A 13,826-nucleotide genomic window follows, 5' to 3' on the forward strand; every position below is an offset into this window, starting at 1 on the left:
ATATCACACTCTTTCCACTTCTGTAAAAACTTGCATGATATTGTTCTGCAACCTTTCCTCCTCACACACTTCAGTGATCCCTTGATCCCTGGTGCATTGCTCAAAGGTTAAGCTGCTGATTCAAACTGAAATATCAGACAGCTTCAGTGGCATAAAACTTCATGAAAAAACAAAACTGACTTTGGGCTTGTTGATGTTCTTCAAGTTTTTGATAAATCAAGTTTTATTGAGAAATCTCAGAGCACCATTTTATAAAGGTTGAACAAACCAACATTTATCATACTAAAATATTACATATTATGGTTATTTCAATATACTGTATGTATGTAAGTGCACTAAAGAGTAAAACAGATGTAATTGAAACATAAAAATAGCTTAAAATTGCTCAAATCCCGAGTCAAGGGTTACATAGAGGTTGCCAACAGTGTTGTCCCTGAGCCGTCAACACCGCAGGCCTTTCTGTTTTGGGACTGAAACACATTCTGGATTTCCAGGAAGGTTTTGTTCTTGGTTTCAGGAACAATAAAGAATATGTACGTTGCCACCATGGAACAGACGGCCAAAAACACCAGGAAACAGTATTGATGCAGCCCGATCTGTGGAGATAAATCATAATAACACACAAGTAAGACCAACTTTCTCAAACAGCCTCATAAGGTAGTACTACAACATTTAAACCAGAAAAAATTTGATGTAATTTTAAAACAGTTGACCATCTTTATGGACATTTACCACAATAAAAGGGAAGACCATGCTGATGAAGAAGAAGCTAAGCCAATTCACTGATCCTGCGATCATGTACGCCGCAGGGCGTGAAGTTTGTGTAAATAACTCCGTGGTCAAGATGTTAGTCACGCCACCTTTTTAAAGAGGACGACAACAAAAGAAACCACTGTTAGTTATTACAGTTGTGCAACGGCATCTGCTGAGGAGAGACTTCAATGGAGGATGAGACACAAATGTAGTCAGTTACCTGGTCCTAAGCCAAAACTCAGGATAAAGGCAAAAACACATGCCATGCTTAAGTATGGAAACACTGGACTGGTATCCTGAGAGAAAGAAAATCACACAAAAATGTTAACGCAAAGTAGGAATGGCATATATATGAGAGTACATGACAGAAATGCTGTAAATATCTCTCTCTTTTTTTTTTTTTTTGGTCCAGTTTTGAGGTTTAATTACCTGAAAAGTCATGGTCAGAGTGAATAAAATGCAGCAGACGCTCATCAGCGTGTATCCTCCTGTGATGAGCACTTTCCTTCCCAGACTTTCAATGAGCAGACCCTGTGAGACACACAGCATGTCACAAGACCAGGAAAACATTTCCTCTGAGTTTTACTCTGACCTTTCATGGGATGTTGCCTCTTTTGTTGAAATTCCGCTCAACAGTCTTTTACTTTGTTTTAGCATCTTATGCTCTGTTATTATTATTTCATTTATACTTTTGTTTCCCTTCTGTTCTGTGTTTTATGTTCTGACGGTTTCCTTTTTACCATATTTCTTATGTTATACAGTATGTTCTTGTGCTGTTCTTATATATTGGTGAGCTAAAGACAATTTTTCACTTTGGTGGTCTATGAAGTTGTACTTTATTCTATTCTATTGTATTTCCAGATTGCTCTAACCTCTAAACTTAAGTCCAACTCTTTGATGTTTATATTTGAAAAGGTCTAGAAATGGAACATCAGAAGTGTGTCTAAGGCTCACTGCAGCAAGACACTTAAAATATACTGTGAAACTCATACTTACACAGGTTAAAGCGGTGAGACATTCACAGGCACCAGTGCCAACAGTCACATATGGTATTTTATCGTTGGGAATACCAGCTTGTCTGAACACATAATCTGCATAGAAGTAAATCTGCAGCAAATACAGACAAGAACACCAAATTAAAATGTGCACACCTGACCTTATTTCTCTACAGATCTATTTCACATTTTTGTCAAGTCTGAACTGGACATTTCTGGCATTTGGGAATAGATTCAACATTGTGAAACATAGCAGGTACATACAGCATTGATCCCGTTCAGCTGTTGAGCTGCATTGAGGAACATGATGGTGAGAAGCTGCCAGCGCACGCTGCGGTCAGTGAAGAGCTCCCAGGGTTTCTTGGCCTTGAACCCGACCAAATTGTTTCTCTCCTTCTCAATGTCCTCCCGCTCACCGTCATAGCTGGCCATACCATGCAGTTGCTTCAGGGCTGCAGGCAGGAAAACATAAGACACACGTGGTGATTGTTGTCTTCTTCACACACCATTCTTACCTGGTCCCAGCTACAGGCTCTGGTTTTTGAGGATCCTATCAAAATGTTTCCTGCGTCAAACCAGTTTATTTCCACATCATGATGGCATTACTAGAATGTGATCACATGCTCGGACTCACAGCCATGAAGACAAACGTCTCAGCCTCTGGTGATTCCAGACAAAGGGGGCCCTCAACCTTTTCAACTATGCTGTCATGTGCACTAAATCAATCTTTTCAGGCCAAAGATAAAATCACACTGATTTCGAAACGGAAGTGCCTGTGCAGCAGCTCCAGTGTCAGTTTACCTTTTTTACATCCCTCATCATCTCCTTTGTCAATAAGCAGGTAGCGTGGGCTCTCTGGGAAGCAAGGTAGGATCAAGAGCTGCAGGAAGGCTGGGATACATGTGGTGGAGAGCAGAATAGGCCAGTACTCTTCTCTGCCGAGCAACTCTCTATTAAATCACACACAGATGTCTGATCAACATCCTTTTCTCAATGATGACATAGCAATTCAATTCCACATGGCAACACTGTAAAACCTTGTAAATACAAATTTCTGGTGATGTTAAATGTGGTCAGCATTTACTTGAGACCCATCACTTGTCCAGTCAAGATCCCAAGAGTGATGAAAACAGAGGTTCCCATTCCTGTGATGCCACGAAGTGCAGTTGGAGCGATTTCCCCCAAATACAGAGGTTGAACACAAATGCCAATTCCTACAAAAATGAGATATGATTAATTAACTTTTCAGATGTTTGACATGTAATGTTCAAACCTTTAATGAGAAAAATGTGAGGATATTAATAATAATAATCATAATCATGCTTTACAAGAAAAAGTATTAAAAACAAAAAGACAAATATTTAAAAATAGGAAACATTAAAAGAATTAAAAAAAACAAACAATAAAAACCTAAGGAGGTAAAATCATTGGAAGATAAAAGATAATACTGGTCATAAAAACAACTGATGACAGTAAAATCAATTTTAAGATATAAAAAACATAAAACAATATAAAAGAAATATCAAATAAAGGTTGAATTAATTAAAAGCAAGACCATAAAAATAAGTTTTGAGCTGCCTCTTGAAATTATCAACAGAGGATGCTTGTCTAATATGTGGTGGGAGAATGTTCAAAATCTACAGTGCATTGCTACAAAAACCGCCTAATCTTACTTTAGCAATTTATTTGTGGCACATTAATGAAGCCAGCGTTAAGCGACCTAAGCAAACGGTTTGGAACATACTCCAACAAGCAATCTGAAAGATATGAAGGTGTTTGACCTTTTTGGGCTTTAAAAACAAGTAAAAGAATTTTAAAATCTATCCTCAGCGTTACATGTAGCCAGTGCAATGAAGCTAATACTGGTTTAATACCTTCCCTTTTCCTAGTTTTGGTTAAAATACTTGTTGCTGAATTTATGAATGAGTTTTAGCTGTTTTATTTTTGGTAAACCAGTATAAAGTGCATTACAATAATCTAGGCATGAAAATACAAAGGCAAGAGTCAGTTTCTTAGCATCTTCCAAAGAAAGGTAGGGTCTGACTCTTGCAATGTTTGTTATATGATAAAAGGCTATCTTTGTAACGTTGCTGATATGACTTAAAATTCAGTTCAGAGTCGCGGATAACACCCAGGTTTTTTACTTCCAGCTTAATCTGTAGAACCAGATTTCCAAGCCTGCTTAAAATGTCTGTACCAATTAAAAGAACTTCTGTTTTGTCTTCATTTAATTCAAGAAAGTTACCACTCATCCACTGTACAATGCTAGAAAGGCAGGTTATCAAAGGATTGAGGGCCTCCTTATAGTCTGGCGCTACAGATAAATATAATTAGGTGTCATCTGCATAACAACGGAAATTTACACCATGGTTGCGAACAGTTTCTCCAATTGGAAGCATATATAGGAAGAACAGTAGTGGACCAAGAAATGAACCATGAGGAACACCAAAGAGAAAATCATGCTTGTTTGAAAAATGTTCACCAAGGCTAACAAAATAGCTTCTGCCAGTGAAGTAAGTATTAAACCAGTTCAGCCCAGTTCCACAGAGTCCAATCCAACTTTCAAGTCGGTTTAGAAGTATCTCATGGTCGATCATATTGAATGCAGCATTTAGATCAAGAAGAACAAGTATTAAAACGTTTTTATTATCTGAGCTCACTCAAAGATCATTCATTACTTTTACAAGTGCTGTCTCTTGTGCTGCCTTTTCTAAAATCTTACCCAGAAAAGGCAGGTTAGATATGGACCTAAAATTACTCAAAACAGAAGGGTCAAGAGTATGATTTTTTCAGTAAAGGCCTGACTAGAGCTGTTTGAGTGTATCTGGGAAGATGCCTGTCTCTAGAGAGCAGTTTACAATGTCAAGTACATGGTAGAAAAAACTGTTAATCTCACAATTTATACTTTTAGTGCAGTTTTGGAACCTTTTTGATTGTTTTTATTTTCTTTTTGTTTCTACCTTGACAATTTCATTTTTGTTTTTATTGTTAAGTTGTATTGTCTGGCTTTTCAGAGTTATTTCACTGTTCTATATAGAGCTATATTTGGCTTGTTTAGCATTCATTTGTTTTGTTGATCAATGTGATTTTAAATTGCTGTTTGTTTTATTGATGCTCATGTTGTGTTGAGGCCAGACAGACTAGTGACCACTTCGTGGAAGCTAGTGGGGATCCAAAGTAAGAAGAAAGAATATAATACAAAGATGTATGTTTCACTGGGATCTAGGAAGGAAGCCTTTAAGTGTATTTGTGATTTTACCTGCATTCATTCCAGTAAGGAAACGTCCAATGATGAGTAATTCAAATAATCCTGTAGGGTAACTCAGACCCATCAGCAGTGCAGCCGTTAATGCAAAGATATTATTGGTCAACAATGTCCCTTTCCTGCAACAATATTGAGATACATCTGTTACATGATTACAACTAAAACATAACTTTGCCACTTATTCAACTTTTTTGTCCATACCTCCCCAGCTTCACAGACAATGTTCCACCGATTGACACTCCTATAAGTCCTCCTAAGGTAAATATAGATACAATAGTGGACCATAGTAGGGTGAGAACGTCTTCTGCTATGTCCGTTTGGTAACGCTTGTTCCAGGTTTGGTTGATGAAATTATGCACATACTAGAAATAAAGCAGAAAAAACAAAACAAAAAAATGACTGATGAATGGTCTTACCTGTAAAAATAGCTTTATTTATACAAAAAGCACTATACTATGTTATATATTACTGATGGAAAAATTTGATTCTTCCATGAACTACTGACTAACTTATTAGGCGTGTAACATGACTACACATACATTCATTGCACATAAATACTGTACATTTGTTATCTGTAATATCTAGGGCTGCAACTAATGATTATTTTCATTATCAATTAATCTGATGATTATTTTCTCAATTAATCAATTAGTTGTTTGGTCTATATCAGAAAATGGTGAAAAATGTAAATCACTGTTTCCCAAAGCCCAAGATGCAACTTGAATGTCTTCTTTTTTCCCGACCAACAGTCAACAAAGATATTCAGTTTACTGTCATAGAGGACTAAAGAAACCAGAAAATATTCACACTTGAGAAGCTGGATTCAGAGAATTTGAAAATTTTCATCTTAAAAATTGACCCCAAACTATGAATCAATCCCACCATTATATTTTAGAGGAACTTTTTGGGTTCAGACTTGTCCCACATTGTCATAGCAGGTATTAATTAGACTAAATACAGTGCAGGAGTGAGTCAGGCAGTACAGCAGTGAGGTTATTACCACAGTAGGTGCATTGATGACAGAGATGTTATATCCATACTGGAAGGTTCCTCCTATACAAGCAGCACACGCAGCCAGCAGGAGTGATTTGTTTGGAAACTGCAAATAAAAACAGTCACAGGTGATGCAAACGAACATCTGGATGAACAGCAGGCACCCCACAGCGACCACACACGAAACTAGACCATATTTCATGACATTTAACACACCTACCTTACAAGTCCACTTTGTATCTTTGACATCTTTAATAAGCAAAGGTTGATATTCATCCCTGTTTTCTTTTGGCATTTTGTCGGTATGTTGTTTTGCTCAAAGAAGTATTGTCCAATTGTTTGTCGTTTGCACACAGAGCATCCTACACGTAAAGAGTTTGTTCTCGACAGGAAACTTAAATCTGAGGAGAGGATGGATTTATCCTGAGGACAACACAATTAGTCTGTTGTCATACAGTCACCGCGGGGTGTAAATAATCGGCTGCATTATTTCCACCTTAAATAACTTCAACCAAACGCTAGATTCAGCTTGGGGTCCAAAAGACAAAAGGAAAGTAATCCCAGTATGTCCAAAAACTGAGAAGTTAAAGCGCAAAATGTGACTTTTTTCCATTCATGCATAGATAGGTTTGAATGCAGGTCAAGCAGCGTAGATAACATGATGATGACTCTCCAAACAGCCGTAAAGAAGGCGGAGAGTCAAGAAAACTGACTGACAGACAAACTTTAGACTGTGTTAACTCCATATTCAGGAGATTCCTTCTGTAAAAACTTTGCCTAAACCTCAGTCATTTTTGTTCTCAGATACTGTCGTTTTCTTGTCTTGCATATTTTCATTAACTTTAAATGTTAGGTAGGTTTAATGTAGGGCTCTAAAATGTTGAATACATAAGAGGCAAGGCTTTATGTAGATGTTAGAATATTGACTCCCTCTATGTTTAAAACTGGAGAAGAGCAGTCAGTGAAATGAACATCTGCAGCAGCTGCAGTCTGCATAAAAAGAAGTAAAGGGACCAGAAGTCCATTAAATGTGTCACATTACTCTACATGCATGTGATATATTTTTCTATAGAGTGAATATAAAATGAATTATAGACTGCATTTTACACATGACATTATTTTTCTACTTCATTTACTCTATTTAGCAAATAATTACACAGGCTAACTGTGTGTCAAACAATTTACTCTAAAGATCCCATTCAGAAATATTTTAAGATTTATATAAAATACTCTGCTTTGAATAACAATTTGTGTCTGAAGAAAAAGTTCCTTATCTTGTTAAATCCTTAAAATCACATCTACTTCTTCTCCCTCATTAAAAAGAATCTATGAATATGCGAATATTGTTCATTTCAGAAGTTTAACTGCTGGACACAAGATGTCGCCTACTTCACTGTAAAGTCAATTCTCAGTGTTTGTGTGCTGGAGGCTTCAAGTTTCCAGACCATACTTGTGTAAGTTGCATAGTGGGCAAAGATTTCCCCAAACCACAAATCATGCTCACTGGGTACATGCCTTACACGGGTTGGCAATTTTTCAAGTCTGTTTTAAAACAATAGTCAGGTGCCTCATTGAACATTGAAACATGTTTTTCTTGCCATAATCATTCATCCTGTTTATACTATTAGAGGATCCCTTCACAATGCACTTACAATGTAAGTGATAGGGGAAAAAATGTATTTAAAAGTTTATCTGAAACTAATAAGAAGCTTCAGTTGCCCAATTGAGTCAAATCAAGTAGATATCTTTCAACGTTACAGTCTTTTTAGTGCCAAAGTCCCTCTTTTTGTTACTATTCTTCCACCACAGCTCCACAGGGAAACACTGTTCGAGGAAACACTAAGGGGGAATTTCATGCTAAAAAGACTGTAAATGTGGCAGATATCCACTTGATATGACTAACTCAGACTGATGAAGTCTCATATAAGCTTCAGATAAACTTTTAAATGCATTTTTGCACAAAATCACTAGTGGGTTTTGGCCTCCATCACAAGAGGAAAAACTCTTTCAGTGTTCATTTGGGCACCCAACTGTTGTTTTAAGACAGATTTGAAAAATTGTGAACCTGTCCTTCAAACTCAGATTTAAGATGAGCACAGAGAAACTTTCCACTTTCAGCAGATAAATGTGAAAACAGTCTTGTAATGTAAAACTCTGCACATACATCATTCTGCACATTGAAGCTCAAACATCCAAATGAAGTAACAATAAGCAAAACACATTTTTGAGTGGAGAGGGACTATAAAATATACTACAGATGATTTAGCACTGAATGGTTTATGGTCAGCTGCTATTTTATGAAGTGTTTTAGAGTTTAGAGTCAAAACTAAACATGGAGAGGCAGCATTCATTTTTTAAACTCCCAGATACGATTGATGTTTTTTTTCCAACTCTCAGTTCTTTTAAATTAAGGCTTACATTTAAATCCTACATATACAGTATGTGTGTGTGTGTTTATTAAATTGTCATGTGTTATATTTTGTCTTTTATGTCTTATGTAAAGAACTTTGAATTCCCGTGTTGGATACAAACATTCTCTTATTTAGCAACGACTTGATTCAAGGGAATTAATCCTCATCCAAATGAATGAAACTGTGCTTAAGTCCTGTTCTAATTAAAGTACAGGTTAATTTAATTTTGCTGGATCCTCCACAGCACCTGTCACTGACACATACAGTACATTAACTCAGTAACTGTGGTAATAAAATGATGTATGGAAAGCAAATTCAAAGCACAAAGTTCAAACTGAAATGACCTCCACTGACACAGAAAGCACACATCAGATATTACGTCCATTGTAACATTTCTCATGCTTTGGGTGGTTTGTAGGATTTGTGACACCAATCTTAAGATTACAGTGAAATACAAAAGGTTAGTGTTACAAATCTATGCTATGCTTGATCTGAATGGAGCACACTGCAGGCGAATCTGAGAACAGTATTGTTGTCTGAACAGACAAATTTGTCTTTGTTGAGGAGAAAAATGCGTAACTTTGACTAAAAGTCATGCTACTCTCATTGATTCCAGAAATAAATCTCCACAGTCTGCAGTGTCACCCCCAAAAAACACCATGTAAAAACTAGATTTGAGCTTTATTCAGCTGGTAAATCCAAACAAAGGTAATTACGGTTTTAACGTACCTCTTTCTTTGATTCGGCTGGTCCCTCACTGAGATTCATTTTGGAAGCTGCCGTAAAATTATGTTTGAATGAACCATTTATAATGGATGTTCCACTTCAGCCGAAGGACTTACATAATGGCAGCCTGTTGTAAGGTGCAGCATATGATCTCAGCTCCAGGGGGGAGACTTGTTAACTCCTTAATGCACATTCCTGCATGGTACTGAGGGAGGCTTGCTTTTGGGTAATGGATGAATTTCTGACCCATGTACTGCAAATATACACTACTGACCTTTTATTGTCTAAACTGAAGAGAATGAGACTTGATATTCCTTTGGACAGTCTAATTTCATGCCCAGTGCTTCTTAAAATGAAAATCAAGCCTAGATGCCTGTATCACGTTGTGGGTTTTTTTTGTGTGCCAGAAAAAATATTATGATGGGAGATTACAGGAGTAATCTGCTAATGGCAATTTCCCAAGTTATACAGTATAATTCAGTAGCATAAAAAGTACTTTGATTAACACATTGTAATTTGATAAAAGACAACCTACACTAACACATTATTTACATGTATCAAAATGTTTTAAATGTATAGATATATTATAGTATGTAATAGTATAGTATAGTAATCAGTGATTGTTACATGGTTAAAATTATTTAAGGTCATTGATACAACAGTTAATTTATAGATACAGTTGTTATTACGTGGCTGCCTAAATCTAAGTGTTGTGGGGCTTTTCAAGGGCAAACAGTTATGCATGATCCAAAGAGTTGAATAGTTTACCAGCCAAAAAACCTTTAATCCTGCAAGAGCCTCTGAGTATTTGTTCATGCTACCGTTTGGCCACTTGATCCTTAAAGTGAAAATCCATCCAAAAATAGAACTCACACATGTTATTGTTTCTTAACCCTTGCATACTGTTCATATCCTGACCCTTGATAGTATTGAGTGGGTCATTTTTTACCTGGCTCAAATATCCCAAATTTTGAACCACAAATGTATTTTGCATCCATATATATCTTATCAGTCATTCGTAAATAGGTGATTTATCCTTCATAAACTGTTTTTTTTAGGTTTGACACTATCCGTTTATAAAGAAAATATAAGACACTATATTATGATTTTTATGTTGTCTACAACAGGAGAACATAACAGCCAGAATTATTTTTATGATTTTTGTTGAACATCACTTTTGAATGGTAGGTTTCATTATAACCATTAAAACCATCAATCAACACTGCATGCCCTCCTTTTCTGTCAGTTGTACAGAATAAACTCTGCATCAAGTATATTAGTCATCAAACAAAACTGCAAAACATTCATTTTACAGTCATTCCTCCTCTTTTTGTCCCCTTGTGGCAATAAACTGTGGGACCGCAGACTGATCAGGACAAGATTGGGACTACTGTGCTGCTGTGGCTGGTGTGTGGGGAAGCTGACGTCGCATTTGCATGAGAGAAGTCACAAGGGCCTTTCCCCCAATTCCTCTTTGTTGTCCTCTTCTAATACTTACTTTCCAATTCACTGTTTTTTATCTTGGAATAACAGATCTACCAAATCAGGAAAATAGGGTTTCAGGTACTTTTCATAGTCCTATGAAAGCTGCCCTCCATTATAGGGAGGACTATTTTGGGCAACCACTATGTTGGTTGCCTGGGAATTGATGCGTTTGATTTGTTACTTTATATTGGCTTGTTTGCAGGTGCAGATAACCACCTGGGTGGGAACCGTGGTAAATGTAGGAATTGATTGATTTGACCCCCTCTAGTGAATTTAAAATCCATTTGAATATTTGACCCAGAACACCCTCTATGTGCAAAAATGTATACTAGCTGCACAAAAATAAATAATTTTGAAATGTTTCGACTTTTGTACATTCTGGGCCACTTTGGGGAAAGTCTTATAATTTCAGGCTTAAAGAATGAAATAATTTAGCGTGTTTTTATTGCTTTCAAATATCAAAATGGATCAAGTTTGACCTGAACAGTGTGTGCGGGTTCATAATGTTCAGCTCAGTTTTACTTTGTAAGTTTGGCAGAGCAGCGGAGAGACAGCAAGGTCATCTGCAGACAGATCCTGGAGCTGCTCCACAGACAGTAAATAAAAGAAACACTCATGTGACACTAATTAAGCAGCTCTGGGAACACTGTGTGATTCACAACTAGAAAGTTCTTTTAGGTGTGAAATCAAAGAAAAATGTAGGAGAAAAATCAATGAACCAACACAACGTGTCACCTGAAGATATCAGTCAACTGATACTCTGATTTACATCTTAGGAACAGATGACAGGTTGTTTAAGATATTGACTTTATATTATATTATATACTTTTTACTAAGTGTATGAACATTTATAATGCAGAGCCTCATATGAAGCAGAATTTATCGTGTGTCCACAGTTATGCTCAGGTGTACTACCATTAGAAAAAGGAACAGTTTTAATGGTCCTGAGGCTGTTTGTTATATGATTTATTTTTTACATTTTATTGCTTAATATATGATGATTAACTTTGTTTTTGTTCTGGTTGGATGATTATTAAAGACTTGAATTGTGTTGAGCCTTTTTTGTGGCAGATTTTATTTGTAACATCAAATAAGATCTGACAAAAATGTTGTTTCATTGCGGAGACAAGCGTTTTTTGTGTTTTATAATAATGATCCATTTAGGCCAGCCAAAGTTTATTTTTGGGTGGACTTGCCCTTTAATGTCACTATTGCTTGAACTAATCCTAACCTCAGATTACCTAATAAAAACTTTGATGTTACAAATGGGCAGCTGAGGTTGTAGTGACATGAAATGGTGGAAATGAAGTATAAAGTAAGTTTTCCATCAAAGTATTCAAGTACTTTTTTACTCAAGCACTGAACTTTCTTATATTATACTTTCCACTTAAACATTTATAAAATCTAATTAAAATGTGCTTTATTTGTGTGACTATAGTTAAGAACAACAATGCAGTATAACTAAGTATAAGACAACAAATAATGTACACATTATTACATTAACTACAACACTATATGCACTACAACATACACTATACAACTACATTACTACGCTACACAGTGTACTATAATAAAAGAAACACAAATTGTCACAAACAAATCATTAATAAATTAGAAATTAAAGGATTTATATGGCAAGATGAGAAAAAGTTTAAACATTTAAGAGACAATAATAATGAGAACAACAAGAGAAAACAGATTAGATAAAAATAAAAAGAGGAGTCACACTTAAAGGAGCTCAGCACAGTTTCACGTGTTGCTCCTCTGGTTTCCTCTCAGGCTGTGACATTTTGCTGCTTTCCAAACCAGTTTTATTTTGGTCTGAGACAGTGTGTTGAATTCTTAAAACTCCATTTATTTATTTACTACTCCATTTATTTGACAGCTATAGTTACTACTTACTTTACAGAATAGCACCCTTAAAAACCTACAATTAGCATGTAAAATATGATGCATTGTTATGAAGTGCACTAAACTACCTCCTAGTCTATAAAATAGTTAAAATTAGCTCAATCTTGACCAGCTACAAGATTACAATGTAATCATAATACAATACAATACGAAACGACATGACTTTATTATCAGCTTACACTGAAATTTATTTTGTGTCTTTGGGTAGTTCGGTTTAAAAGGTTGCAACACAGATTAAACATATAGTTACATATATGACACTTTTCACAGACATATAAAACACATCAAACAGTCATGACAATCAACAACACACTGATCTTGGTTTAGCAACAGGAAGACTGATGTATAAATGAATTCTTCAGCCTGTTACGTTTAAATAGAGGGACTGTAAATCGCCTATTAGAGGGCAGAAGTTGGTATTCTCCGTTTAAAACATGCAAGGAGTCAGAAGAGATACTGTTAGCAAGTCTGTTCTTGTAATAATATAACTGACTGGGACCACCCTGCTGCATAATAAGTACTTATACTTTTGTTACTTAAGGATATTTTGTGGTAATACTTTTTTTGAATGCAGAACTTGTGATGGACAATGTTTGAAGAAGTATTCTGATTCTTTGCATGTCAAAATACTCCATTACAAGTCAAAGAGCTGCATTCAGAACCCTGCTTACGTAAAAGTACAGAAGTATTATCTACTACCTAAAGTATCAAAATTAAAAGTACTCATTCTGCAGAAAAAATGGCCCCTGTGACTGAGAAATTATCACATTGTTGCATTAGATTGTGAATACTGCTCAACCATGTGTAAGCAGCATTTTACTGTAGCAGCAATAAAGTTTCTAATTGTAACCAACCTCTATGTTGGATTCAGTTAGAAATTTTAGTCCAGTGGTTCCCAACCTCAGGCTCAGGCCCCTCTAAATAGTCACAAGATGGATCTGAGGAGTCATAAAATGTTTAACGGAGAAGGAGAGAAGGAACAACAAACCTCTGCTGCACAAAATCGATTCATTTTTTCACTTTTTCTCTAATCTTTGCTTTTTTTCCCTTTTTTTGTTGCCTCAAACAGTTATTTAAATGAAACCATGTGAGAAGTTTAGAGGGGAAACTGTTAACAACTCATAGACATCTGAGTTGGACTAGAGGACCAAGTAGACACTTTTTTGAACGGGTTACAAGCAAAAAAAAAGAGTTTAATCTTGAACAATGTATTATATTTTATCATCTTGTCATGTTGTTATGTAAAATCTTAGTCTGAAAAGTAACTAGTTACTATAACAGTCACAT

At 35.9% G+C, this 13,826-nt stretch overlaps 1 protein-coding gene across 1 annotated transcript; it reads right to left on the minus strand.

Moving 5' to 3' along the window:
• Positions 1–244: 244 nt before the first annotated feature.
• Positions 245–9,267, minus strand: LOC137196515 (solute carrier family 2, facilitated glucose transporter member 11-like). The gene is made up of 12 exons (XM_067609206.1): positions 9,147–9,267; positions 6,014–6,112; positions 5,215–5,375; positions 5,008–5,132; positions 2,833–2,962; positions 2,550–2,698; positions 2,013–2,200; positions 1,750–1,860; positions 1,183–1,284; positions 974–1,049; positions 733–860; positions 245–596 (listed from the first exon to the last, which is right to left on the minus strand). The coding sequence occupies exons 1-12, from the start codon at positions 9,183–9,185 to the stop codon at positions 405–407; spliced, it is 1,500 nt and encodes a 499-aa protein (XP_067465307.1). The 5' UTR covers positions 9,186–9,267; the 3' UTR covers positions 245–404.
• Between the last annotated feature and the right edge of the window lie 4,559 nt (positions 9,268–13,826).

This window comes from Thunnus thynnus, chromosome 2, assembly GCF_963924715.1.
Source record: "Thunnus thynnus chromosome 2, fThuThy2.1, whole genome shotgun sequence".
Lineage (NCBI taxonomy): Eukaryota > Metazoa > Chordata > Actinopteri > Scombriformes > Scombridae > Thunnus > Thunnus thynnus.